Consider the following 25,802-nt stretch of genomic DNA (forward strand, 5'->3'; position numbering starts at 1 on the left):
AATATAAACTGAAAAATTTCCTTACCTACATAAATAACCCGCTGAGGTCAGAAACTCTCCCCATTTGTCTGCCTCTCGACCAGACAAGCGTACCTTCCCATAGCCCACTGGGCTTTCTTGGAGACGGCAGTCATCATCCGTGTTAAGAGGTGGTAAAGAATCGATGGTGACCAGGTATTCTAGAGATCTAGACCGCATCTGTACAATATGTGAAAATAGTGCGGCTGCAACTCCATCTTAAAAACTAAACATCTTGGCGATTTAAAAGAGTGGCAGGGGGGCAGCCAATTCTTCTCATCCCAGATCTTGATTTGAACAGGTGTTTTATTAGTTTTTATAGACAACAGCTTATATAAAATCTCAACTGGGACTTCCTCATTATTCTCACGTAAAAAAGTAATCTTTAAAGAAATATTACCTTCTTCCCTCGGTGCAAGGCTATCAGATGACTACAACGAAACCGAGGGTCCCTCTGCCCAGCTCCATCCACAAGTTTTTGAACGAGGGCTTCCACCATCATCTCCGTTGACACTGACATTCGGTCTGTGGTATTCGAACATATAAATAACCCACGTATGTTTTTTGAAGTTATACATCTTTAGGCGCGTTATGAAAAATTTATGAGAGTGAAATTTTACGATGCGCGCGCACCTGTGACACAAAATTGGGAGTGTGATTATAGCTTGCGCGAGCGAGATAGGAATAAGACAATCTACAAGTAAAAAGAAATAGAATATGCGTGAAGTTCGTATGCCAAGAATTTTGAATGACCATACTGACATTTGTCATTTACCTTTTAATCAAATAAAGGAGTTTTGATTATTTTTTCAAAGAAATTTATTAATTTTATATTGTGCAATACTGCCAAAGCTACAACATACATCTTAGTGTTTGGTAGAGATGTTCTAAATATATAATAATATATACTTTTAACTAAATAGAATTTATGTTACACTTAATGTAAGAGAATAATAATAAATAATTATTTATTTAATTTTTCAAATGTAAACTGAACTTAATTGACTATAATGACTCCTTTTCCAGTCTTTGATTATTTAATTGTAATTAATTATTTGCATGCAATCAAAAACTATTTTTAATAATGCCAAAGAAGTATAACTTCTTACGCGCGTACATAAGTACACGCACCCTTTTTTTTTACAATCCTTATGTGCCTATTCGAAACAAATATAATTTTGTCGGTAACCAAACCTGGTTTTCTAGTTTTAGGTTACATTAACGTACGTGAAGTATTTTTTAAATTTAATACATATTTTATATAATAGCGCAGTCTCATAAAGAAGGGATATTTACTTTTCTGATCCTCTTCATATAATGTTTCAATGTATGCATTGAGAGATCTGAGATGATGAGCACTGAACCTTAGTCCTGATGCTGACAGGCGTAAGTCCCCGCCTGGAGTCTCACTTATAGCTGAAGCGCTGGTCCCCATATCTGAAATAGTAAGCTATATTTTTCAATCTACACTTGCTTTTATTTATTTGTTATCTTACAGCTAACACATATACAGAAAATACAAAACACTTAGACAATAAACAAAGCCAAAACAGATTACATTGATAAGAAAAGTATATGAAACGGAAAACATATTACTGTAAAAAAAAGTAAACTGAAATGAATTCTTAAACGACAATTAATACATCTATATATATAAAAAGAAAATGGTGTTCGTTTGAGGCTCTTTCACGCTTAAACCACTGATCGTTTTGACATGAAACTACCACCATTCGATGCGAAATTTTTCCTAGATGGTTTATGGCTATTTATTTTTTTAATTCCAACGTTCCTTCATTTTTTTATTTCTGTTTTACTTTTATGAAAATTTTTCCCGCTAATAAAAAAAAGAGGCTTCCTAGAACCGCAAAACGTCAACATCTGTTAAAAACTCGATTTTCGAAATATTTCAATTTTCTTAGCTTGAAGTTAAAAAGAAGAATAATAAAAATATGAAAAAAAAAAAATAATGAAACATAAAATTTTATTTTAATTCGTCCAGCAAAGCGGGCGCGAAACGGCTAGTAATATTATAAAGGAAAAACTAAATTGTTACTGCTAAAGAAAGGCAAAATCTTCCCTCTTCTTCAAATATTTCAAGTGTGAATATCTTGTCGCATAGGTGGTGGGAACCTTAGAAAAATAAACGACAGCAAATTTATCCGCTCATTAATAATAGCTTGCAAAAATAATTTTGGTCGCGTAATTTCTTTAATATACCAGAATTCAAATAACATTAAATGATAATAAATGAAATGGTATCTTATAAGATGTGAGTTATTTATAAAGTGAATTAGTTCTTTTAACGTTTGATGTTGAATAAATAGAACATTCATTGACGTTATGTATTAATATGAACTTATAATTATTTTACATAATTAATTTTTTTTCCGACGTTTTGCATGCTTTACAGCGTGCGTAGTCACCGTGACCATAATACATAACTTCAATCCGGTAAAAAAGTGTTTTCTTTAAATGCGTAAACGTTATGTTAATAACAGGCAATACTATAAAACAGTCATAATTTACTATTATATGGATCTAAAATAATTTCTTGTCGATTTGTGGCCATAAATCATATATTTTGAGTAGAAAACTATAATTCAGTTGCGCTACTGTTATATAAGTATAACTTATACTAATCATTAGTAAAGTAAAATACAATTAAATTTTAATCACTGGCGCTACAACCTTTTGTAGGTCTGGGCCTCAGATTTCTGTATCTGTTTCATGACCATTTGTTAATCTAATAGGCAAGTAGGTGATCAGCCTTCTGTACCTGACATACGCCATCGACTTTTTGGGTCTAAGGCATGCCGTCTTCCTCACGATGTTTTCCTTCACAGTTCGAGCGAATGTTCAATGCGCACATAGAAAGAAAGTCCACTGGTGCACAGCCGGCGATCGAACCTACGACCTCAGGGATGAGAGTCACATGCCACTAGGCCAACACTGCTAACAAAAGCAATATAACAAAACCTGTTTTGCAACGATATCTATGTAAATTATTAAGTCAATGTTATGTTAAAGTTAAGGATTTTTTGCAGTAAGTTACATTGTATAAACAAACAAAAAAACTTTATCTCATTTAATTAAAATTATAGTAATTAAGAGTACCTCTTAGTAATTACTCTCGTAAAAAAATGAGTGACGCGATTCTCAAGAACAAATTTTGGCTTGTACCGTAATAAAATGTTCACTGTCAGAATTTGTGTCTACCTCAAGTGTAAATTATATACACTTGTAGGTAGACAAAAAAAATATTTCCAAGAATCTACGCCTAATCATTGGCCAAAAAGTCTCCAAATCGAACAAAATCGAAGTTGAAGGTATACTATAAAGCAATGACCTAATTAAATGCGTAGTAAAATAATCAAATTTGTAATAGAACGAAATTTAAAAAAACATATTTTTTTAGCCATAAACTTCAAATATTACGTAGCACCATATTAAGACATTGCGGATAGTTATTTTTATATCTATCTATCTAGTTTAATAATAATGTATATATTCTCGTGTTTCTAAAAATAAAATACTAAGAATATTTAATAGTTATAGTTATAGATGATGTAGATTGATATATCATTTAAAAAGCCCGCATAATTGAATAGTATCGTGACAGAACTACATATTATTTCTAGATTAGTGAGTCTAGCTATTTTTTTCATGGATTTTCTATGTAATACAGCCGGTAGTTAGACTGTAATTATATTTGTAAATATTGTAGAATTGTTCACTTCGATTCGCTAGTCATTTCGTGAAATAATTCCATATTATGCACTACCTACAAGTAGGAAAAGTATTTAGCACAAAACAAGTTTCCTATGTTTATAAAATGGAGTGCAAATCCGTTTGAGTATAATCTTGACTGATTTTTAAAAATGTAACCCCATCCTACGGGGATACATAGCGATATACAATATTATAATAATATTAAAGTGAAATATAAAAGTAGAGTCGATTATGTTCCCTTTGGAGTGGGGACTCTTAAGCTGTGGGGTTCGCTAATTAAAGATTTAAGTTGGCGCCTGGTAGATACTACCGGTGACCCCAGAGCTGGTACTTTCCTCGCTCCACGAATAAGTATCGCAATACAGCGAAGAAATGCTGCCAGCATTAAAGGCACACTGCCACTGGGACCAAACTTTTTAAATTTGTCTTAATTTTCTTTTTGTTAATTTTTAATTATTACTATGTAGGTTAAGAAAGTCGTATTATATTTCTTATATAAATATATTGTTTAAAAAATAAATAAAGTCAAACGTTTATTTCCGAATATAACTTCTGAATTAGCTTCAAATATATTAACAATAGCATACATGAATAAACATTCAAGTAATTTAGCGTCATTACCGTGATACGGACAGTATGAATCGGAATCAAAACGGCAATTGTTCTATTTCCGGCGGAAAAGACATTATGCGAACTCGGCCATGCGCAGGTGACCGTGGGGCACTTGTGATGAGTGGTCAAAACAGTATTTGACATTCATTTTATAGTGGAATCGTAAAATCTAATTACGACGTTTTTATGTCTGTTAAGTAATTAAAACACACCATTTTCTTTGATTTCATTATCACGCCGTGAATCGAAAACAGAACCTCTAGAAATATGATCATGTTTTTTCGTGTTGATATACGAAATATTTAAAAAAAAGGATAGAAATTATGTAGCGACGTTACAAATCTCTCGAAAGAAATATTTTGTGTTTCAGTAATATATTTGTATGTTTCTATTCCGAAGTCTTGCAGATTTGTAACATTTTCTTAAACAGCGTATTTTGTATCATATTTCGGGGTGCAAAGAAGACAGAGATAAGCCGGCACTTATAAGTCGCTTTGTCTGGAGATAGGTATGTTAGATAAGAGACCCGACAAAAGTGGTCTCGCTTTTAACATGTCTTGCCTACGTATTGCTGAGTCAAAAAGATACCTATGGCGCTATTACTTTTGGTTTTTGCCTCAAATTTAGTATCTGTTTCGCGATGTTTGTTTTTTCCAATAGTAAGTAGGTGATCTGTGCCTGACACGCGCAGTCGATTTTTGGGTGCTTCTTTTCTCACGGAATTTTCTTTCACCGTACGAACGAGTGTTAAATGAGCAAATAGACACAGCTGGGGTTCGAACCTAAGACCTTAGAGTCGAGAATCGCACGCTTAAGCCATAAGGCCAAGAATGCAGTAAGCTGCTTTAAATGTATGCTTACTAATGTATAAATCTCTCGGACTAATAAAGAGCCATCAGTCCCGCAGATATCGATATATCTTCTATACTGAATAGTTTCCGCAGTGAAGGCTATACAGTATACACGCAACACTTAACGCTCTCATTTCCACATTTATTATACTTTCATTCTTCCTCTGCCATCCAGCATTCACTCCCGTATGCTAACGTCGGGATAATCACTCCCTATTTACGGAAAATCGAGCCTCGAGTTTTCTTGGCTACACATAAACACAACGCTCCATTTACTCTATTCCCAGTATTCACTCGTCTTTATAATACTAGTGTTGATAATAATAAAACTATCTCACCTATCCAATCAAGCAGCACCTCATACGTAACCAACTGACTGATACGCCATATTAAATTATGTTATGCGCGAGTGATAGTCACGTTGTCGGAGGCTCGTAACAATGATTCGCAGTGTCCTTGTAATAAACCGATATTTAAAAGTAAAAATGACATGTAATTTGTGAGCGTATTGTAGTTGGAAGGTCGAGGCAGTCGGCTGTGACGCACCTAATCAGTTAAAACATTTATACTTGCCTATGTTATGTTAAAAAACACTTTGAGTGGGCGTGAGCCTAGTGGTTAGGTCTGCGGTTCTCGAGGTTGAGGCTTTGAAGTGCATATATGAATCGATATATATATACATTTCTCAGTTTTTTGTAACCAAATTCTTCTGAAATGTTTACCGATGAAATTTTTAGAGAATAGGTCGTATACCAAGTATTTATCGTACCCCTAAGTGATAAGGGTAATCAAAAATTTGATTTCATTAAAATACATATAAGCCTTAATTTAGGCAATAGGAGCTTTACGTTGTCTGGTCTAAATGACAGATTTCTATCTTTTCACATTATTCGTATATTTTGTACGAAGAAAGTACCTTTGTAGGTGTGGTATATAAATTTAATACTTGTATGAAGAAGTATGGTATCAACCCTAATCCAATTTCGTAAATGGGTAGCCTGATCTAAATAAAAATAATTGAAAAACGACGACGAATAAAAAACACATATTAATAGACAATTAATAGCTAATAAAAAAGATATATCAGTGCTGACTTTGAAAATAATTTATATATTGTTTAATGAATCTGAGTACTTAAATAAAATATATTACGCTGTTTTAACTACGCAGCAAAAAGTAGACCTTGGTAAGTTATATCCACTTGATTATCAAGATAAATCTAAACTGACACAATAATCTTCAGGAGTAACGAACATTTAGAAGACAATGTATGGTTAAAACGACTTAATTTATTTTAATGTCACTGTCCGCTTGCTTTACATTAAGTTTAAATAATTTGTTGTAAATTAACTAGTTTTTAAATGAATCCTGTTTTTTATCAGAACTAAACGGCGACAAAGTACTTTTTCATGAATTTTAATTAAACTTAAACATGTACGTAAATAGATTAAAGAGTACATACCTAACTTCCGGTAATAAATATTGATACACCATAGTTTATCAACTTGAGCTCGTAGCTACTAGAAGTTATGTTAAGTTTAACTTTGTTTTTTTAAGTTAAACTTTGAGATGACTGTCATTTTTTAATTAGGATTACTGAAATTACTCAACACAAAGTTAATACTATTGCCATAAATAATTACTCAATAAGACATAAAGCCCCAAATACGAATTTATCTTTGTAAATTTATTAATTAAATTAATTTATTAACACACCATAAATAAAATAAAAATAACCATACCAAATTAACTCAAACACTCCATTTGAAAAAACAAAAGCACAGAGCAAAAATGTTTTTCAATTCCCGCCTTTTTGCCACAGACACAACACGTGCACTGAGCATTTGCTTTGAGCGTAGCTCTTGGCGCGCGATGGAGCGGAAGTTGTTTAGGTCCATTAATTTGTACTACAAAACATTTTAAGCGATTTTATACAAGAACTTTAATACTTGTAGTGTTTTAGAATTCGTAAATTTTTGGTGATTTAGTCATATCTAATGTGGGAAGGCATTATAACGATGAAAATAGTACAAAGAACTTTTATGTTGTATTTTAATATAATTTCATAACAACTACGATAACAGTATCTCGATTTTTAGTACATTACAAGATGAGTTTTAAGTACTGAAACTCAACGTTTATTCTTACGACTAGCCACTATACATACTTTAGATCTTCTAATTCCTTATCTAAGTAATATAATTTGTAAGTCATTAGTGGAACCTACTAGAATATAAGGTGTGTGCACTGTACAATCTAGTATGGTATATATTATCCTATCTTACAAAAAAAAAATAAGTACAAACATTCCTATTATTCAATAAATGGGCACCCTATTTCAGAGACAAGTTAACATAGTTGAATTAAAGCACATGGTAGGTAAATAAAAATATAATGATAATCCAATAATAACCCTCTTCTGGACCTAAGATTTATGTTTCTTTTAAAGATAATTTCTCTAGTATAGAAAAGTAAATGTCAGCTTCATTCATCAATCAACTTTAGCCCTGACACACATCGTCAATTTTATGTTTAAATTATGACGATATCCATACGATCAAGCGTTAATAGTAACACAGACAGGGTATTTAGTACACAGCCGGGACTCGAAGTCACGACCTTAGGGTTGAGATAGTTGACGCAGCTGCTAAGCAATAAATTAAGAAGATACAGATCTTCTTGAATATACAAAATACGTCTTGCAAATATTGATTAAAAGCAAATAACAAACACTTTGTAAGTTAAAACTGCTGATTGCCTAAACATAGTCACGAAAGTGCTGATGAGCGGTGGAAGTTGTTTTAATAGAGTTTGTTGAATATTAAGTTTACTAATTGCTACATTTGACTAATTTGTTTAGGTACAGAGTTGTGAGTCACAGATTGAAACGAGAAATGCATTCGGGTTCGTTTCCATTAGTAGGTATCCATATTCATCGGGAGATTAGAAAACAAATGCAAATTGACGAAACTCTATTTAGGTCAAGAAAATACTGTTTCAATTGACATTATTCTTTATTATTCTTCATACTTTCATAGGCGATCAGCCCACCTTGTATTAGTAGTTCATCGTGCTTACTCACCATGAGTTCGGTTACCAGGTTAACTATAATATTGGTTTCGAGTTGGTATGAAAGCATAATCCATCGGGCATACCGTATAAAGGTAGTTACCACAGTAGTGCCAAGTTCTATCAAAATTCAAAGGCTTTGATTATATCCAAGCCGCCAATGCTCTTCCTTACTTTCTACAGTATTGGCCCACCATGAGTCAGATAAGCAAGAAGTTTAGCAGCCGAGCGACATAGCAGCATAAAATTATGCTCAAATCAATAGCCTGGATAGTGCAAATGTTCAACAGACGATGGAAGTATCTTAGACCCCGTTAGAGAAAATAAGGCCGGCTTAAGTTTCTCAAGGTGAAAATGGGCGGGATTTATATAGTGAAGCCTCCTAATATTAATTAAGTCCGTGTTAAATCGTGTTGCGGTAAGTTTATTTCTGGTTTTGCCTATACAGTTGAGCGGTATTTTGGTCCCCTTAGAATACACGGGGCAGCCTGTGGGAGCAAACCCAGAGACTGCTCCAGAAGTGCAGGTACCCTTCTGGGGTATAACTGTTCTATTTGATAATGCTGCCATGATTCGGAGTGGAACGGGATGAGCTTCCGGGAGTGTGGGACTACACACTAAACAGTAAACATTCAATTATCCCACCAGAGCAGATGAGCCCGTGGGTGTCGCCTTTTACGACACCTATACTCTACTTTACGGTAGAGGTGCTATTCTATAAGCCGGCGACATACGGCGAAGATTCTTTATCTGTCATATTACTGGGTTACGGCACTTAATACATCAATCAACCATCAAAATCATTGCCGTATAAACCAAATCTTTTTTCTACGGTAACCGAACTCCCTGTTCGAAATCGGCGTTACCTTTAATACCTTTTTAACCTATAAAACATTGACGCGGTATTCTTAGGTTATATGCCTACAAACATATATAAGTAGAACAGTATATTATCTATTTAATAAAGGCAATAGATGTTTTTTCATTGCCTTGCATTATATGAATTCAAATTAATGACCAGATCTAGAAGACAGACAGGCTTAGAGGTGATAGTTACTTGATGGGTTCCATACTAAAACTTATTTTTACAGTAATAGAAAAAAAAAATGGACTTTTCTTTTTTCCGCTCCACGAATTAATAAACTATTGAGACAGAGTTTGGACCACATAGCTAGTATAATATTTTTTGCAGTATCGTACCTTTCCGAGCCTATTCGATCAATTTCCACAAGTTTTAATGGCTACGTGAAGTGTTAAACAAGCTCTAATCGCGCGGAAGTTTTAATTTATTCGGCAAACTGCGGTACCACACGCCACTAGTTGGATTGTTTTACACAAGTTTTACTGCGATTTTAGACGCCTATTCATAAAAATCTAATTTTGTTAATAAAAACCGATGACATCTTATATAATTAATAGTTTTAATAATAAAATAAATAAAAAACAAAGCTTTGTTCTCTATCAGCAGTAGGCATGGTGAAATAGGGGCACGCACTTACATTCTCTTGGGAACAACACGCAAATACATAGTCGAAATAACTAATATTACCGCATGCACCAGTAGCACCCGTTCACGAGTATGACGCATGGCCAGCCACCGAGCATGAGAGTAACAAACTTCTCGGTCATTGATCATTTCATTGATAAACTTAAGGCAATTTTATGAACAGCCTACCAACCAGAAATAATTATTATTGTATGTAGACCTCCGTACTTTTCCTCAAAAGCGTTAATCACCTTACCATTCAGTGAATGGCTTGGTTATTTAAAAAAAATCAGTTTAATAATGATGATCAGTATAAGCAAGTTCAGTCTGTTCCATTTACCATTTCATAAGGTTTTTGTACCTACCAATATCGAGTTGTTGCCCCAGGCAGTAAACCTAAGACTCCCGAATTATACGCCATGCGCGTTAATCATTAAAAATAAATCTTTCTATTATATACAGAATAAATTCATGATCGAATACAAGTAAATAAAACAAGGAATAAAATATCGATTATTCACATTATTTATTTCATAATATCTACATCATTCCCAGCGGCTCTTCTTCCCACCCTTTCTCACTCTCTTCTCTTCTTGTGCGGCAGGGGCATTCACCCCGGGTTGGAGCACGGGACGCGTTTGCTCCCACGAGTGGTCTGTTGATGCTGTGAACTGTAAACAAGGGTTTTATTATGAACATTGGGAAACACACTTTTTTTATAATTTTAACCCCATAGATTATTTTACAGATCTGCAGCGGTATTGTACTGTCACAAAAATTATCAATATCTGCCAATCTATTTAGCAGTTGTATATAAGCACCGAACCAATACATTATATAGTTATTATTAAGTATTTCATTCTTATATTAAAATCAAACTTTGTTTTAATTATTTACACTCCGTTGCAGTAATACAGTAAAACTTAAATAATTAAATAAAAGGAGGGCAAATACAAGCCGCCTTATTGTTTTCGAGTGATCTCGAGGCAACCTCTGTGAGTAACAAAAAAAAGTGCAAGAAGTGCAAAACTATATAAAATATATATTTATTTATGCTTTATTACCTTATACACAAACATACACATAACAAAAATACAAAAATACAAACAAACATGTTACAAAAGTTATAAGGCAACGGGCGGGCGTATATAATTACTTGGACAAAAAGAATGAATAATTATTGTCACACTCATTTAGTTTTCAAAGTCAAAAAGGAACCTTTACATACAATAGTTACAAATTCTACTATAGGTACTATAACATTTTTTTAATCATGTGCTATTTCTGTATGTATGTGTGTTTTAAACTTACTTTATTATACTGCGATCGGAAGGCCTGTTTGAGCGAAGCGAGGCGATCTGTGGCTGGGCCACCGGCTGGGACGTTCACTACGGGCTCCTCGCTGATATTTGGTAGGCCAGGCCTTTCCTTGTACCTACAAATGTATTATTATTACCCCTCCATGGCAAACATATTGCTACGTTTTAAAATCAAAAAGTAATCATTGACAATTTTAGTTACAATAATAAATTTGTCTGTGATTAGTGTGTAAGGAAGATATTAAAAACTAGACGGCCAATAAATGTGCATTACCAAAACCATCTCATTCTAATAATTAAAAATCTCATCTGTAAAAGTTTAAAAAATGCAGTTGTCTGAAAATGAAATACATACCCCAATCCACAGCCCCCTATGTTCAAATTCTTTCCCTTTCCCTTCTTGAAGCGGGATTTTCTGAACCACGCTGACTGCATCGCTAATTGTGTTAACTCTTCTGGAACTTCCTGCATTTCATAAAAATATGAAGCTTAGTTTAAATTGTTGTGAGAAGTCCCATAACCCATCATTAGGGCACGGCAAAAAACAAACCTGCTGTGCTCCTTCCAAATTCCTCAACAAATGTCCAGCAAACTCTTTATCAGTCTGCTTCGCCAGCAGCGTGTACGCATCTCCGCGTACACCCGCACGTCCAGTTCGTCCCACACGGTGCGTGTGCGTGTCTATGTCCCTCGCTACCGTGTAATTTATCACTGTACGAATGTGTGGGATGTCCAAACCACGAGCTGAACAGATATTTAATTATAAATAACAAATAGAAAAAATTATAATTAAGATAAATATGTAGTTATGTTATAGTTTTGTTAACATTTAGAAAATCCTCTAAAGCAAGGATTTTTTAGCTTTCTATTCAATTATATGATTGTGTGTAATTTAATTTAGTTGTATGATATTATTATATATGTTAAAACATTATTATTATGTTTACTTTCAGCGAACCTGCAAATTCGCATATAGATGTAATACACTAATACAGTATTGTTCGGGCTATGTATGATTTTATTCCTAGTTTTAAGAAATTTCGTTTTTATTTTGCCCAGGCTTTTGGACGGAGACACTAGTAAATGGTCAAACCTCGAGAACAGTAGTATTATCTCTGCGTCAGCAATAAAATTAATCATGGACGTGTCACCCGTTGTATACGCATTGAAATGTCTTTTTTATACTTTGGATTTGAGATTGTTCGTTCGAGAACTTTAGAACCTTCATAATTCGGAAGATACGGCCGTTTAGCTTTTGTGTACAAGAGCAAAATAATATCAAAAGTTCTCACCCGCAACATCGGTGGCGACTAGAATATTTTGTTCTTGGCGTTTAAACGCCGTGATGACCTTATTCCTGTCCGCTTGGTCCATATCTCCGTGCAGCAATAACGCATCATATTGCTGCACGCCAAGATTTGCCGCTGTCTGTTCTGCATCTAACTGTTATAAAACATTCAGAATTTCATTTAGATTTTTTAATATTCTTTTTGTTATACAAGGTCACCATAGTATCGCTTTGGATGACCTTAAATATTGTTTATAAATACAAGAAGGCAACAATTTTACACTATTTTAATATAGGGTTCGTATATTTCTCAATAGATTCAGCAATTGTCTATACAAATCGAGAATATTTCACTTGCGTTCGGTGTTAAGTTAAAAACAAGTATGTATAAGTATCTTGCGGATGTCGCTCTAAGGAATAATAATATATCTCGTGTCTATAAGAGATATCAAAAGCATTCCGTAATTATTATATTTTAAAACTTCATAATTGTACTTAATTACTTAAGGAAGCGTTAACATTTAATAATCAATTCTGAGTACGACTTAAATGAGTCAAACATGTTGTTGAACTTGTCAATAAAATTAGTAATAATCAAAAAGCCCCGTTTTTTGTGTTTATGTATAACTTATACGAATTTATTCTAAATATTTGCTCACCTTTTTCGTGACAAATATCAAAACACTGCCAGCTGATAAAAATTCAACAAGATTTTGAAGTAACCAAGGCCATTTCTCCTCTGGCCTATGGAATATGCTGAAAGAGAAAAATATTCACTAATTATTATTATAAACTTTTAAAAACCATACATGGAAGATATTAAAAAAAAAAATATCACTATAGAAATAGTTAAAGAACCGCCACAAACTAAAAAAATATTAATAATAATTTCTATTAAGTATATATCACAATACATATATTATCTGTATATTGTGTATACAGCCAATTGACAGTCAGGACCTCATACAAATTGTTTAAAGCTTGTTATCTACCAGACCTACAGTAATTCAATGTATTAACCCCTTTTCTTCAATTTTATAAACACCGACTATTTTAAGGCTATTGCATAGATTTTATAGCGGGCTTTGGGCGCGGCGACCGAATCGAGAAATTCCGTAACGAAAATGAAAATTTAACACACGATGACGTAATATAGGTCCGGCCAATCTGCGTTAGAGTGGGACAGAACGCATGCTGCGTCTCACGGCGGTCTGACGTGATCGGTGACATAGCGCAGGTGCGTTAGAGTAAGACAGGCTATAAAGGCGTGTTAATCTGAGTCTGGTAGAGTAGTAGATTAAATTAATATCACCGAGAAAAAAATACTGCATAAATAAATAATTATAATTGCATAAGTTAATAGAAATGCTATGCAATAGCTTTACCGTAGCAGTCCCTTGTTTTTGTATTGTAATTTGACATGAAAGACTCACCGGACATGTTGCGTGACAAGATGGCAGGCCTCTCCCGCGGCGCCGTGTTGCACTCGGACGGGATCGTGTAACGCGTCTCGGGCCAACTTCTCAACTCGCCGTGGAAACGTCGCAGAGAACAGCAACGCCTGCCTCTCCGGCCGCACGTGGTTGCATATCGAACGGACTTGTGGCTCTAAAATATTTATTAACACTTCGTTGCAATAATACAGAAATATAGTACAATTAAAATAATTAAATAATAAGGAGGGCAACTGACGGCCTTCTCGCTTTCGAGCGATCTCTTCCCCAACCACGATGAGAAAAATTAAATTATATAAGGTGAGAAGTACAAATCAATGCAATAATTATTTAGACAAAACAAATGGAACAAAGCAAAAATTAAAACATATGTAAACAGTGAAAAGGACAAAATGAAAAGTACGTGGAGTGCTAATGGTAAAATGATTTCAAGGAAATAGTTCCTACATATAGTTATTTATACTTATTTTAGTATACAGTGAGTATTATCTGAAAGAAACATTCTTTCATAAAGAGATTATTATTAACGTAGCTGATGAATAAAATTATTAATTTATTAGACTCTTTTTTTAATTAATAGTCCGGGTTGTCTAGAAAAAACTATTCTAGCAGTAAGACCGCCCCTATTTATCTACTGGCTACTTTTCATTATTAGTTATGTTATCTTTTAACTTTGAAGTTCCAAAATGCCCTTCTAGGATTTTTTGTCGAATAAAATAATAAAATTTGTTTCTTCAGCTGTTATTTATGTTGAATTTAAAAAAAAATAAATACATCCAAAATATAAGCATGTTAGTTGAAATACGACTTAGCGATAAAACGCGTACTAAAAAGTTACACAACCCATAAATATTTAGTTTGAAAATAGTTTTTTTTTTTTAATTTTAGGTTTAAGCAAAATCTTAACTATGGTTAAAATAAATATTATTATTCTTACCAAATCCCATATCAAACATTCTGTCAGCTTCATCGAGGACCAGATATGTAACTCGACCCAAATCCGTTGCTTTACATTTAACTAAATCTATAACTCTCCCCGGCGTACCCACAATTATTTCAGCACCACCTGCAATACAACCCACAAATCAATACATATAATATATAACAAACAAAACTTCTAAAAAAATTTTTTTATAATTTATAATTACGAAGAAATAAAGTATTAATTAAAAATGCCAAAATCTCACCTTCTAAAGCTTTGGTTTGTTCCCATTTCGATCCACCACCGTAACAACATACACATCGTATGTTGTATACTTTTCCAAATCGTTTCGCCTCCATATATATCTAAAATTTACATTTATTATATAAGTGTGCATCGACAATTTATTTTGTATAGTAAAAAAATAATCTTCTTTTAATATGTAGTTTATTCTCTACACCTAACACGTCCGCACTTATAACTTTTCTTGCCTCAACAATAGAGATATAATATCAGTTTATGCCCTTCACTTCCTAACATGTCAACAAATTTTGTTGTTGTTTTAATAAGTAATAATAAAATTACTGATGAGTTATTTAATATTTTAGCCCTTTGGACCTAGCCTATTTAACCACAAGTATTTGGATAAAGGTTGTTACGGCTGTCAATAGATTAAATATATACCTATTCGACTCAATATTCTGCAGTATAATTGAAGCCAGTAACCTCTGGTTATCTAAGTCTAATTCTTTAATCATAGAGGCAATCAAAGGTTAGCCTAGTATCCGCACTTAGCAGAATCTTTTAACTTAACCAGATATAATATTTAGTCATTAATCGAACCTTGGACATGCTGATTACTACTGTAAAGTAACCATAGCGCGGTTTAATTAATTATAGAAAATTATAAAAGGCAACCTGTTGAGCCAACTCTCGAGTGGGTGCCAAGATAAGCCCAATTGGCCCATCCCCAGGTGCCAACTCTTTCTGATCCATAATATGTACCAATAACGGCCAAAGAAATGCTGCAGTTTTTCCTGAACCAGTACGCGCAATACCTAGAAAAAGAAGTTCAATCTAAAATCTGACCTAAAAACTAATGGAATTTGACAAATTCTTTCCTTCTTTTGACACATAAAAACAATAATTTACCAATAAGATCTCGGCCGGCAAGTGCGGCCGGTACTCCAGCAGCTTGTATGGGAGTGGGCTGAGAATATTCTGAGCGACGAATCGCTTTCATAAGTTGCTCATCGAAACCCAAATGTGCAAAACTGCTCACTGGTCTCGGTGGCTCAGGCCCTGAAATCTGTAAGACAAAAGATTTATTTGCTATTCTGCCAGCAACTTAATGTAATACTAAAACTAAAGGCATGATTATCATATACCTTTTTCTACCAAGTTATGAATAATGCAATCCTTTTCAATTCAGTCAGTGTGCAATGAAATACATCTCAAATGCTAATTTATTGAGTGCGACACTGAGAAGTGAACATAATTTATGAACTTGCTATTTTATAGTGTAAAGATTTTTAAATCATTGGTTTTTTGTTGGTTGGTGGGCTATTTTTTTTTTTACTTATCTGCGATTTTTTTTATATTGCCCATTATTTGTTAGTTACAGATACCGGCAAACATCTTGAACAAATGTCCTTGCCTTTTGAAGCGATTTTTAGTTATCTCTGGGAGGGCGGGCGGCGGGACAGTGACGTGTCGATCTCGTGATTGGTAAATCAGTTGACGTTTGTGTCCCGCGATGATGCGCAAACTTTCTCCCACTCCCTTGTTTAATGCTCAAGAAGTTTGCCGGTATCTATACAGGAGTAAAATGGTAGCAGCAGAATCATGAAAAATTTAAATACTTATTGCCAACAAACAAATATTGAATGCTGGGCATTTCCACTCCCCAATGTCAAAAAACATAAAGATTCCACATACATAGAGCTATATCTCAACTCTGAACATAACCAATACAATATTCAGAAACAAGACTTAGGAGTAAGTCTGACTTATAGAATTTTGTCATACGGGAGTTATAGTTACCGCTCCTGAATCTCCATGTAGTTGAAATTAAGTACTATTTCATATTTCTTACCTTGACACCTAAATTATTTTTCAATTCCTCAACCTGTTCATTGGTCAATTTCTCAATATCTTCATGTGGTGTATAGAAATTCTTTTCAAATGTCTCATACTGAATTTCAGAGTGGTCTATTGGTGGAAGGGGATCTATAAACTTCTTCTTTGGAGGTGGAATAGGGTTACCATCCTCGTCATATTCAATTTCTACATCTGAACCATCATCAGCTGCTGTTAGCGGATTGTCTTCCATATATCTAAGATAATTATAAATATTAGTTAGAAGTACTAGCTTAGTGTACAGCGGGTGCTGCTTTTTCATCTATGAATGCACTTATAGAAGAAACCATCGTCTTGCATCATCATAGTATTTGAAGGTTAGGAGTCCAGAGGACCAAGACCAAGTGCCATAATTGAAGACAAATAGCATTCATATAATAATGACTATGATTTATTAATTGATGAAATGTATTTAATCAAAAACATTACTTGTAGTAGCTTTCTTCATCATCCATATCATCTATGTCTCCTCTAGTTCCTCTTGCGACATCCCCCTTGCCTGTTGCCTCATTCTCTTTACTGGTCATCAAATCCTTAGCTGCTTGTTGTTCTAAGCCAGCCATGTAAGCATCCAATGGATCTACTTCATCATTATTCTTAAATAAAAATAAGCAGTGGTTTATATTTGGATCTTATTAGAGTCAAACCCAAGTCATTTTAAAAATTGTTGATGTTTTTTAAAAAACATACCTCTTTAGCCATATCATTGGTAGGACTTCCTGGAGCTGGGATATAAGCTAGAGCAGGTGTTGGGGGTTCATCATCATCATCAAAATATCTGTATTAATAACATAAGCTCTTAAGATATCACATATGTAAGTTAGGATCCTCATATATTTTGTTAATTCCAAGTCACAACTTATAATAGGAATTTTAATACACTTTAATGATTTATCAAGGATAGCTTATCAATTAGTCCTATTAGAATCAATGGTTGAAATGGCACTTACTCATCCTCTGTTTTTGCGCGTTTTTTTCCCAAAGTACCAAAATTTCCTGTCATAGCATTTTGAGTGATTGCATTCATAGTCGAGTAGCCTTGCTTAGAAAGCCCCGATGATGGGGGTGGAACATTGTTCAAAGACGCTGTGGGGGGCGGAACAGCGTGCAAAGAAACAGTTGATGGATTGCGCTTAGGCATAGTAAATCCGGCGAAGCCTAAACCTTTGCCGCTACCACTCATTTTATGGTTATATTATGTTCCTGTATATAGTCATAAATACTAGGTTTATATCTAATATTGGCTTAAAAATTACAAATACCATTTACAAGCAATCATCTTACAATAAAATAAGTAGCGTTTATAATTAGAAAATTAGATTAATGCTACGAAATAAATGACACTAAATAACCCGTTGAATCAATAAGCAATAGATATTACAATTTACATAGCCAGAAGCTGGCTACATTTCATTTATATTTTATCTTGCAGGCCAAAGAGTATATATATAATTCGGTTTACACTTTACTCTGAACTTAATTCTGAAAGCACAGACTGCAAGTGCAGAGTATATGTAGAATTATTAGTATTCCGTGGTTATGACAGTTGACAGTTCGTGACAACACTTGATCTGTGGTGACCAAACAAGAATTAAATCATTAATTAAAATTTTATTACAAAATACAAATTGCTAACCGTGGTCTGCGAGTTACCAATTTTTACGCTATTTTTTTACTAAATAATAAGTATAATGTATTTTCAATTATTAATTGTAATATTTTCTTTTCTAACAATAAGTAATGTTGAAGCTTCGCAAGGATACGATTTTGGTGACTTTCTAGCTACTATATTGGGATTAGGCATTGCTGTAATCGGAATTCTGGCCTGTTTGGGCAACTATGCTAGACAAAGGGCACGAAACGAGTTTATTTAAAGTTAATGATATGTAAGTATATAAATAACAAGGTAAAAATACTTCGCGATAATAAAACGATCGCAACGCTTTATTGCATTTTGTTTTTCTTTGTTGTGTTGTGTACAATACTATATATTATTAGACACATGTTATAGTCGGCTCAGAGAAATAACAGCAACCTTTTTTATTCAATGGTAGTTATTATACATCTACTTGACTTGCATATATAGTTTGAATTTTTACTTACAACTTTTTGACTGTTATTTTCTTTCTGCATTTTTCAGTTTTGGCCTAAATTTTGACTAAAATAGCTTTCACACTAATAATAAAATAAATATTAGAAGTTTTGATTTTGTCATATAGATAATTGATTTATATATAAAAAAAAAATATTGTTACAGATATTTTCTCGGAAAAATATTAGAGGATTCATCAAAAATGATATTCAGCCCACAAACAAGTAAATTTATGAAGATTGTTGTAATAAACAATGTTTGTTAAATTGCCTTACCATTTTGCACCTATATGTGTATATATTATATATGTAAGTGATAATATAAAAAAATCTGCTTAAATTAAAATGTAATCATTGTTTTGGATATTTTTATAAAGAGATATTTTTGTTAAGAAATGTTTTTATTATTAATTTGTAGATATCCATAACATTACTTAAATTTTAAAAATAATCGATATAAGTTTGTAAATAATTTTATTTATATTACCAGTGCAAAATATTAATTGTCATTTAAAAAAAATTCACATTTCGTCTTTTACAAAATAAAAATTACTGATTTAACATAATATTGACTTTGGTCATCTTAAAAACTACATTTTTCTAATTCTTCTATTGCTTTTATAATTTCATTCTTTTTTGAAATTTTGTCCTTTTGATCTTTGTCTGGATTTAGAGTCCCAATATTTATTTTTTCTTCAAGTGTTTCAATATCTCTAAGCTTTTTCCGTAAATTTTTTAACTTTTTATTTGGATCTGAAGCTGATATTGTGTTAGGTTGATGAACTGCTTCATTAAATGTTGGTTCTATTATTTCAACTTTTGATAATCTATCAGCAACTTCATTGACAGCTAAAGGAAGAAAAAACAAAAATAAGTTTTTTTGTCACACCAAAGGTTAAGTCATTAACATGGCTGCTCAGCGAGTTTAAAAGCTAGCGAGTGTTAATGACAACAAAACTTTCCACATGCTGAAAACTAAAACCTAAACATACTCATAACTAGTTCACTAACAGTGATGATGATCCACAGCTAGAACCAGCTTACAAGCCAGATTTTTTAATTGCAGCTTTTTTTTACAATAGCAACAAGCACAAGACTCAAAGCCCATCAAGACTCACTAGGTGATTTTACAAGCTGCTAGTGAACTCTCAGGTAATAAACTAGGTCCTTGTCATTAAAACTTATCATGTAAATGGTAAAAATGTATTGATCTGAAATTATAATATTTAAATGGAATTTAAGTAGCAGATATCTGCAAAAATTTTAAATTCCAAATAGAAACCCTTTATGTTAGTAAATTAAAATTAATGACAGACTTATGACAGCTATTAAGTTTCATTACCTGACTTTTTCTTCTTCTTCTTTTTTTCAATATTGACAACCATTCCAGGTATTGGTTGAATAATGCCACTGCCTTTTTTAGGTTTTCTTATTTCTTCTGCCAATTCAGGAGGCAAACCAACTGGCAATCCTGTGTTTTGTCTAGCTTTGAATTGTTTTCCTTTACTTTCATATAATGGTATTTCCTCTTGTGGTATATATCCATCTTTTACTCTTCTTGGCTTTCTCCATGTACCATCAGGTCTTTGTGTTGCTGGTATAAATTTTCCACCTGAAAGTATTATTATTATATTTTAAAAGTAAGTATGTATAACTTTTTAAATTCTACTTATTAAAGCTACTATAAGTATTTAGGACAAGGTAAATTAATCAACTCAAGGCATTTTAATGCTTTGTACTTTAAAAACTTTCAACTTATACTAAGATCAGTCAGACGGAAATATAATACACTGTAGTACATTAATGATTATAACGTTTATTTTAAGACAAAGTAAACATTAATGCACTTACCAGCTCCATCATGCTCATATGATGTAGTTGCCATTAGACCGCATACACAGAATAATAAGATTTGACTTTTCTTAAGATGACCTTTCAAGACTCTACTAACTTCACCGATTTAATGTACCTTTGATTTGTAGCTATAATGAGAGATATGTAATCCAAAAATATAAACAGCCATCAAGAGACAAACTAGTTACTACTTACTAGTGGCCTCAGAAACAGAACACTCAACACACTTTTCCACAGGCTACAGGTAGGGCTGAGAGCAAGCATGTTCACAGATAATGTATCCTTCATCTTTAAATTCTTATGGGTCCGCGAGACGATCAACTATAACAAGACACAAGTCTATAATACCAGAGAGAACCGGTGTTGTCGTCTCCCGAGTATGAAACTGTATTGAGAAATAATAATGATAGATCCCTAGAAATTGTAAATAAATTCCAAATAGAAAAACTTTAAACTCTTGACGATAAATTGAGAGGTATAAGTATTTTGATTTTTAGATCAGTTGGCGAAAGCTAGCAGCGGAACGGAACAATCCAGTTCTAGTACTTATATCAAGCGTTATTCATTATCTACATCTGTTTAAGTTCTTAGTTTATTTCAACAGCATTTAAAAAAAGGAAATTTTTATATTTATAGCTGCTGCTTTTAAGTTTTTTAAACGAATTATTTTAAAACATTATTTATCACGATTATTTCTATTCTATTTTTCTTTTGGATGCTTCAACACTTTGATTTACTATTGTAATCGAGTTGGCAAATGGCAACACTTGTCTGAAGATTTAGATTTTCGTGTTCACATTTTAAATTTCGTAGAAAGTCGCACAGTGTTTAACATTTTGTTAAGTAGAAATAGTTATTACAATGCCCAGGCGACGAAGATTTACTCCTTTGAAAAATAAAAGAACCCCAAAGAAAGAGGATGATCCGAAAGGTACAAAAGAAACCCATAATTTGTATTATTTCTAATAGTCGAGGATTGTAGCTAGTCAATAAGATTAAAAAAATTACTATATTATAATGGATTTTTAAATATATTCCTTCCTAACATTAAATATGTTTTTTTTTATTATTTACAAGAAAGCAAAAAATTACACAACTAAAATTAGCTAGTCGTACATACGAGATAGTTAGCGCTTTTTATACAATAGTTTAAAATAATTCTTCGAATTAATAAAAAATCTATTAACAGTAGATCAAGAAGTTACTACTGCCCGTGGTAGACTTAAAGGTGCATTAATGGAGATCTTGGAACCATCAGCTGGTATAGACTCTGATAACTCTTCAGACTATGTCAAAAAGGACAAGTAAGTTTCCAATACAGTTGGTCACTAATAATCTTTTACTTTAATAAAAAATTTTTTTAGGAAGTCAACTAGTAGTGAATCATCATCAGATGAAGAGGACAGGCTATATAGAGCCCCACAACGCCAGTCATATGTCCTCAAGCTATTTGATAGAAGTGTAGATCTCTCTCAGTTCTCTGATGAGACACCCTTGTATCCAATATGCAGGGCATGGATTATCAATCAACCAAAATCTGATTATAGAAAGATAAGGTAAGTTTCATATGAATTGAAATTCAAAATTTAGATCTAATTCACTAAGTATGCCATATTAAGATTCATAATATTAACATTTTTAATTTAACAACTAACTAAACAGGTGACTATAATATTGTATAAAACAATTACAATATATATATATATATATAGCCTACTCATTGAAGAATAAAACATAAAATCATCTTAAAGACGGGGAACAAAAATATAGATTGTGAATGGGAGGGCAAGCACCTTCTTGGGACAAATTAAATTCTTGATTGCCTAGGTAAACCAACATAAACCAATCTTACTACTCAGTATTTTTTCCAGAACTGTCATATCTATTGCTTTCTTTCCATAAAATAAAGAAACCATATACTGTGAAAACTAGTCACAGTTTGATTCAGAACCAATACAAATATATAAGTTTTTTAATACTCTATTATATCAATGAGACTGAGGTAATAAAGATAAGAGATTATTTGTAATGATTACTAGTGATTTGGACATTCCAAGTCTTGTTCAAATGCTGACTTTCCCAATTTCATGAAAACTGGTTTCAATTACAGTATTCTAAATATGGGTGAAAGTATGAAAGAAGAAAATGATTCAGTTCATGAGTTACCAGACCCTGATGGTCCAGTCATCTCCCGTGTTCCAAATCTTATTCCTGAACAGGTGTCTGTGAACAAGGACAATATTTATTTGAATTATGTGAGTAATTATTTTTTTGTTTGTTATGTTCTATAAATAGGAGGCTCATCTTTTGTTAACTGATACTGCCGCCCATGGACACTCACACTTTCTTCAAGAACCCTAAGTCGAATTGGTTCAGAAAAACTTGACACTATTTGGTTCCACATCGTGGTGGTGCGCGGAAAAAACTACCTTAAATAACGCTCAGTTGAGGAACGGTGGACGTTGTGGTGATACAGGTAGAATTTCGTACTCTGTCTGTGTAAATGTGAACGTCAGCTGAAGATCCGAACCACTCCTCTGAACAGACTCTATGGTAAATGCGGTAGTAGATTCAAAGAGACCACACATCTCTACGCAACGCCAAGGTAACAAGCCGCTCGGAAAGTTACTAGTCATCCACGATTCTTTCGAACTTTTCTTCGTTGCCCGGTTAAGTGGAAAGAGCTGGTACTGGGAGCTCCTGTCCAGTGCTGAGAACAGTACTCCATGTGGGGCCGAATTTGCGCTTTATACAGTTGCAACCGATGACCACCAAGCTTCTTGGAGGCTAATTTAGCCTTTACCTCCCAAATGACCGCGAAACTGAGCGTTGTTCGGTTATTCAACTAGTATTCCCATACTGGCTGTGGCTTTAAGGAGAGTGTCTTCGAAGAGAGGAGTAGCGACAGGGTGTTCTTTTTATGGAAAACGCAAAAATTATGTCTTGGGGTTAAATTGGACTAAATTCCAGTTCAGTCCGCAACTCCACGTAGCAGAGATTCGACTTCAGACACCAGTGTATTACGGTACCTACACGGGTAGTGTAAAGAGTATCCCCATCGCTATCATTCGCATAACAATGAATGCTCCTGAGTTGCAAAATGTCATTGATATACAGAAGAGATATGGGTAGGGGACATAGTCTTGTGGTAGGACCGTGTGGGAGAACGTTGTCCATCACGTTTGACCGACCAGATATCACAAAATCTGGGCACTAAGATCACTGACGCCATTCACCTAGCTGTAGATCGTCAGAGATGGAGGCAGCAGTGCGACAACGGGATCGGGAGCATCACGACGCTCAACAGTAAGCAAGCGATGGGAAGAGGAAAGAAGAAGGATTCCCCTTTAATTTATCTTTTTTTATCTGCTAAGCTATTGATTAACATTAATAGTATGTTTAGCTTACGTTGCTTTTTTATACGTCAGTACCTACATTAAGCAGAGATTTTTCTCAGTGGAATAGACTGTCTGTCAAATATTAGTATACAAGGCATTCTCTATCCAGCATTTACTCATTGATTAATGCAAAGTAAAATTAGCAAATTCCTTATTTCCAGGAACATACTCTTCCGACTAAAGATGAATTGCTCTCTACTAACATGAAAAGATGGAGCAAAGTGCGTATCGCATGGCAAGACCAATCTCAATTAGTACATCAGCGATATGCTGCCACACAGGATGTGCTCAATAAGCTGAATGTCAAGTATGTATATTATTCTTGAACTGACTCTGAGTTGTTATTTACCCATTAACGGAAATTATTTTTTTATTATAATTATTAACGAAAATCTTATTTTTCAGTGGACTGTAGTACGCGCTTGTAGCATCAATTGGATGAGATGATTCTGGTTTTTTATAATTTGTTTTGTGGTATGATTATTTAAATCGTGATTGTAAATAGTATATCTGATTGATTTTATGAATTCTACTTTTTAATCAAACTTTTTCTTAATTTTTCTTTTGTGTTGTACTTAAAATAGAGAAAATATAGATTCCTTTGATAACTTTTAATAATCAATTATTGTAAATATGAATAAAAAGCATTGTATAAGATTTTTAAGTATAATTATAAAATGTAACATTTACTTAGATTTCAGTTTTTTCTTCTCTGTCTCCCTTTGTGGACATTCCAACTGCTTGTGGCCCTTTTCGTGGCAGTTGTAACATGACTGAAAGTGAAAATGAAAATAATCAGTTATAATACCACAAGAGCTTCAAAATTATCGGGTATTTCCCGATAGGTTCGTTGCAAACAATTAATATAGTCGTCATGACGACTATATTTGTTTGCAGGGAACCTTGAGGGAAATGCCCGATAATTTTGAAGCTCGTGTGGTATTCGGGGGATTATTTTTCCGACCCAAATGTCGGCCAATAGAATTGCACCATGAGACGAAATGTACAGTTAACAAATAAGAATTTCATAATGAATAAAACAACTACTTAATACTTTTCTTGAAGCAACGACCAGAGAAAATTTTCACAAAAAATTTTCAGTATAATACCATGTAGGTTGTACCACGTGACGTCGAATGGTGCAATTCTATTGGCCGATATTTGGGTCGGAAAAATAATCACCTAAATTCAATAAACTTCTTAAGATAACAAATATTATACTATGTCCCTAAAATCATCTCTCTAGGGATTACACTACCTAACTTGTATAGTGAAAACTACACTGAAATCAGACTAGCAGTTTTAAAGAGAAATGTAGACATATGCATAGTACTTTTGTTTATTTTTTTTATTTATTTAAGAGCTGAGCCTTAAGCTCCAAATAGCCAATTAATAAATTGCAGTGCAAGATTGCTGAAAGTTCTTTGGTGCATTTTCTTGTCTTGGATACCAAAATTTAATTTGGTTCTCTACTTGAATAAAAAAGTGTGTGTGTACAAAGTACACATGTCAGAAGTGAAACTTCAGTGGCAAACTAATCTTGAAGTGTTGTTCATATTTATACAAATCTAA

The 25,802-nt window shown here is 33.4% G+C and overlaps 4 protein-coding genes and 1 long non-coding RNA gene across 8 annotated transcripts in view; 2 read left to right on the top strand and 3 right to left on the bottom strand.

Annotated features, from left to right (window-relative positions):
* The window catches only part of LOC125049109, a 33,132-nt gene extending 26,073 nt beyond the window's left edge, over positions 1-7,059 (bottom strand). The window contains exons 1-4 of the mRNA XM_047648213.1: positions 6,953-7,059; positions 1,315-1,455; positions 419-543; positions 26-198 (exon numbers count right to left, since the gene is read on the bottom strand). Of these exons, the coding sequence (XP_047504169.1) occupies positions 26-198; positions 419-543; positions 1,315-1,453 (437 nt within the window). The 5' untranslated portion in view covers positions 1,454-1,455; positions 6,953-7,059. The remainder of the gene's footprint in view (positions 1-25; positions 199-418; positions 544-1,314; positions 1,456-6,952) is intronic.
* Positions 7,060-10,267: 3,208 nt separating this feature from the next.
* LOC125048967 (ATP-dependent RNA helicase DDX42) lies at positions 10,268-18,280 on the bottom strand. The gene is made up of 16 exons (XM_047647950.1): positions 18,172-18,280; positions 17,838-18,090; positions 17,578-17,665; positions 17,317-17,483; positions 16,844-17,084; positions 15,901-16,057; positions 15,667-15,806; positions 15,014-15,113; positions 14,764-14,892; positions 13,806-13,980; positions 13,032-13,128; positions 12,377-12,527; positions 11,635-11,828; positions 11,440-11,549; positions 11,077-11,200; positions 10,268-10,436 (listed from the first exon to the last, which is right to left on the bottom strand). Exons 2-16 carry the CDS (start codon positions 18,068-18,070, stop codon positions 10,311-10,313), a joined length of 2,232 nt encoding a protein of 743 aa, XP_047503906.1. The 5' UTR covers positions 18,071-18,090; positions 18,172-18,280; the 3' UTR covers positions 10,268-10,310.
* A 60-nt stretch (positions 18,281-18,340) lies between these two features.
* On the top strand, positions 18,341-20,321 carry LOC125048973. 3 transcript variants are annotated; one of them, XR_007116918.1, is made up of 3 exons: positions 18,433-18,773; positions 19,145-19,287; positions 20,045-20,321. It is a non-coding gene; the product is annotated as an uncharacterized LOC125048973 (long non-coding RNA). The 3 variants fall into 3 exon arrangements; XR_007116919.1 differs by having other exon boundaries at positions 20,061-20,078; XR_007116917.1 differs by lacking the exon at positions 20,045-20,321 and having other exon boundaries at positions 18,341-18,773; positions 19,145-19,245.
* LOC125048972 (partner of Y14 and mago) lies at positions 19,445-21,030 on the bottom strand. Its single transcript, XM_047647956.1, has 3 exons — positions 20,830-21,030; positions 20,321-20,590; positions 19,445-19,827 (listed from the first exon to the last, which is right to left on the bottom strand). The coding sequence occupies exons 1-3, from the start codon at positions 20,861-20,863 to the stop codon at positions 19,562-19,564; spliced, it is 570 nt and encodes a 189-aa protein (XP_047503912.1). The 5' UTR covers positions 20,864-21,030; the 3' UTR covers positions 19,445-19,561.
* A 521-nt stretch (positions 21,031-21,551) lies between these two features.
* Positions 21,552-24,925, top strand: LOC125048970 (protein lin-37 homolog). 2 transcript variants are annotated; one of them, XM_047647954.1, is made up of 6 exons: positions 21,552-21,763; positions 22,022-22,136; positions 22,197-22,388; positions 22,943-23,087; positions 24,392-24,537; positions 24,636-24,925. In XM_047647954.1, exons 1-6 carry the CDS (start codon positions 21,694-21,696, stop codon positions 24,643-24,645), a joined length of 678 nt encoding a protein of 225 aa, XP_047503910.1. In that variant the 5' UTR covers positions 21,552-21,693; the 3' UTR covers positions 24,646-24,925. The 2 variants fall into 2 exon arrangements, with proteins under 2 accessions (XP_047503910.1, XP_047503911.1); XM_047647955.1 differs by having other exon boundaries at positions 22,025-22,136.
* The last annotated feature ends 877 nt before the right edge of the window (positions 24,926-25,802 follow it).

Source organism: Pieris napi, chromosome 4, assembly GCF_905475465.1.
Source record: "Pieris napi chromosome 4, ilPieNapi1.2, whole genome shotgun sequence".
Classification (NCBI taxonomy): Eukaryota; Metazoa; Arthropoda; class Insecta; order Lepidoptera; family Pieridae; genus Pieris; species Pieris napi.

Coding starts and splice junctions, on each gene's coding strand:
- LOC125048972 (XM_047647956.1), bottom strand. CDS start 20,863: ATGGCAACTACATCATATGAGCATGATGGAGCTG. Junction 20,591..20,829: donor ATATGAGCATGATGGAGCTG/GTAAGTGCATTA, acceptor TAATACTTTCAG/GTGGAAAATTTATACCAGCA. Junction 19,828..20,320: donor GAAGAAGAAGAAAAAGTCAG/GTAATGAAACTT, acceptor TTCTTCCTTTAG/CTGTCAATGAAGTTGCTGAT.
- LOC125048970 (XM_047647954.1), top strand. CDS start 21,694: ATGCCCAGGCGACGAAGATTTACTCCTTTGAAAAATAAAAGAACCCCA. Junction 22,389..22,942: donor TCTGATTATAGAAAGATAAG/GTAAGTTTCATA, acceptor TTTCAATTACAG/TATTCTAAATATGGGTGAAA. Junction 23,088..24,391: donor ACAATATTTATTTGAATTAT/GTGAGTAATTAT, acceptor CCTTATTTCCAG/GAACATACTCTTCCGACTAA.
- LOC125048967 (XM_047647950.1), bottom strand. CDS start 18,070: ATGAGTGGTAGCGGCAAAGGTTTAGGCTTCGCCGGATTTACTATGCCT. Junction 15,807..15,900: donor TGCCGGCCGAGATCTTATTG/GTAAATTATTGT, acceptor TTCTTTTTCTAG/GTATTGCGCGTACTGGTTCA. Junction 15,114..15,666: donor CTCGAGAGTTGGCTCAACAG/GTTGCCTTTTAT, acceptor TGTAAATTTTAG/ATATATATGGAGGCGAAACG.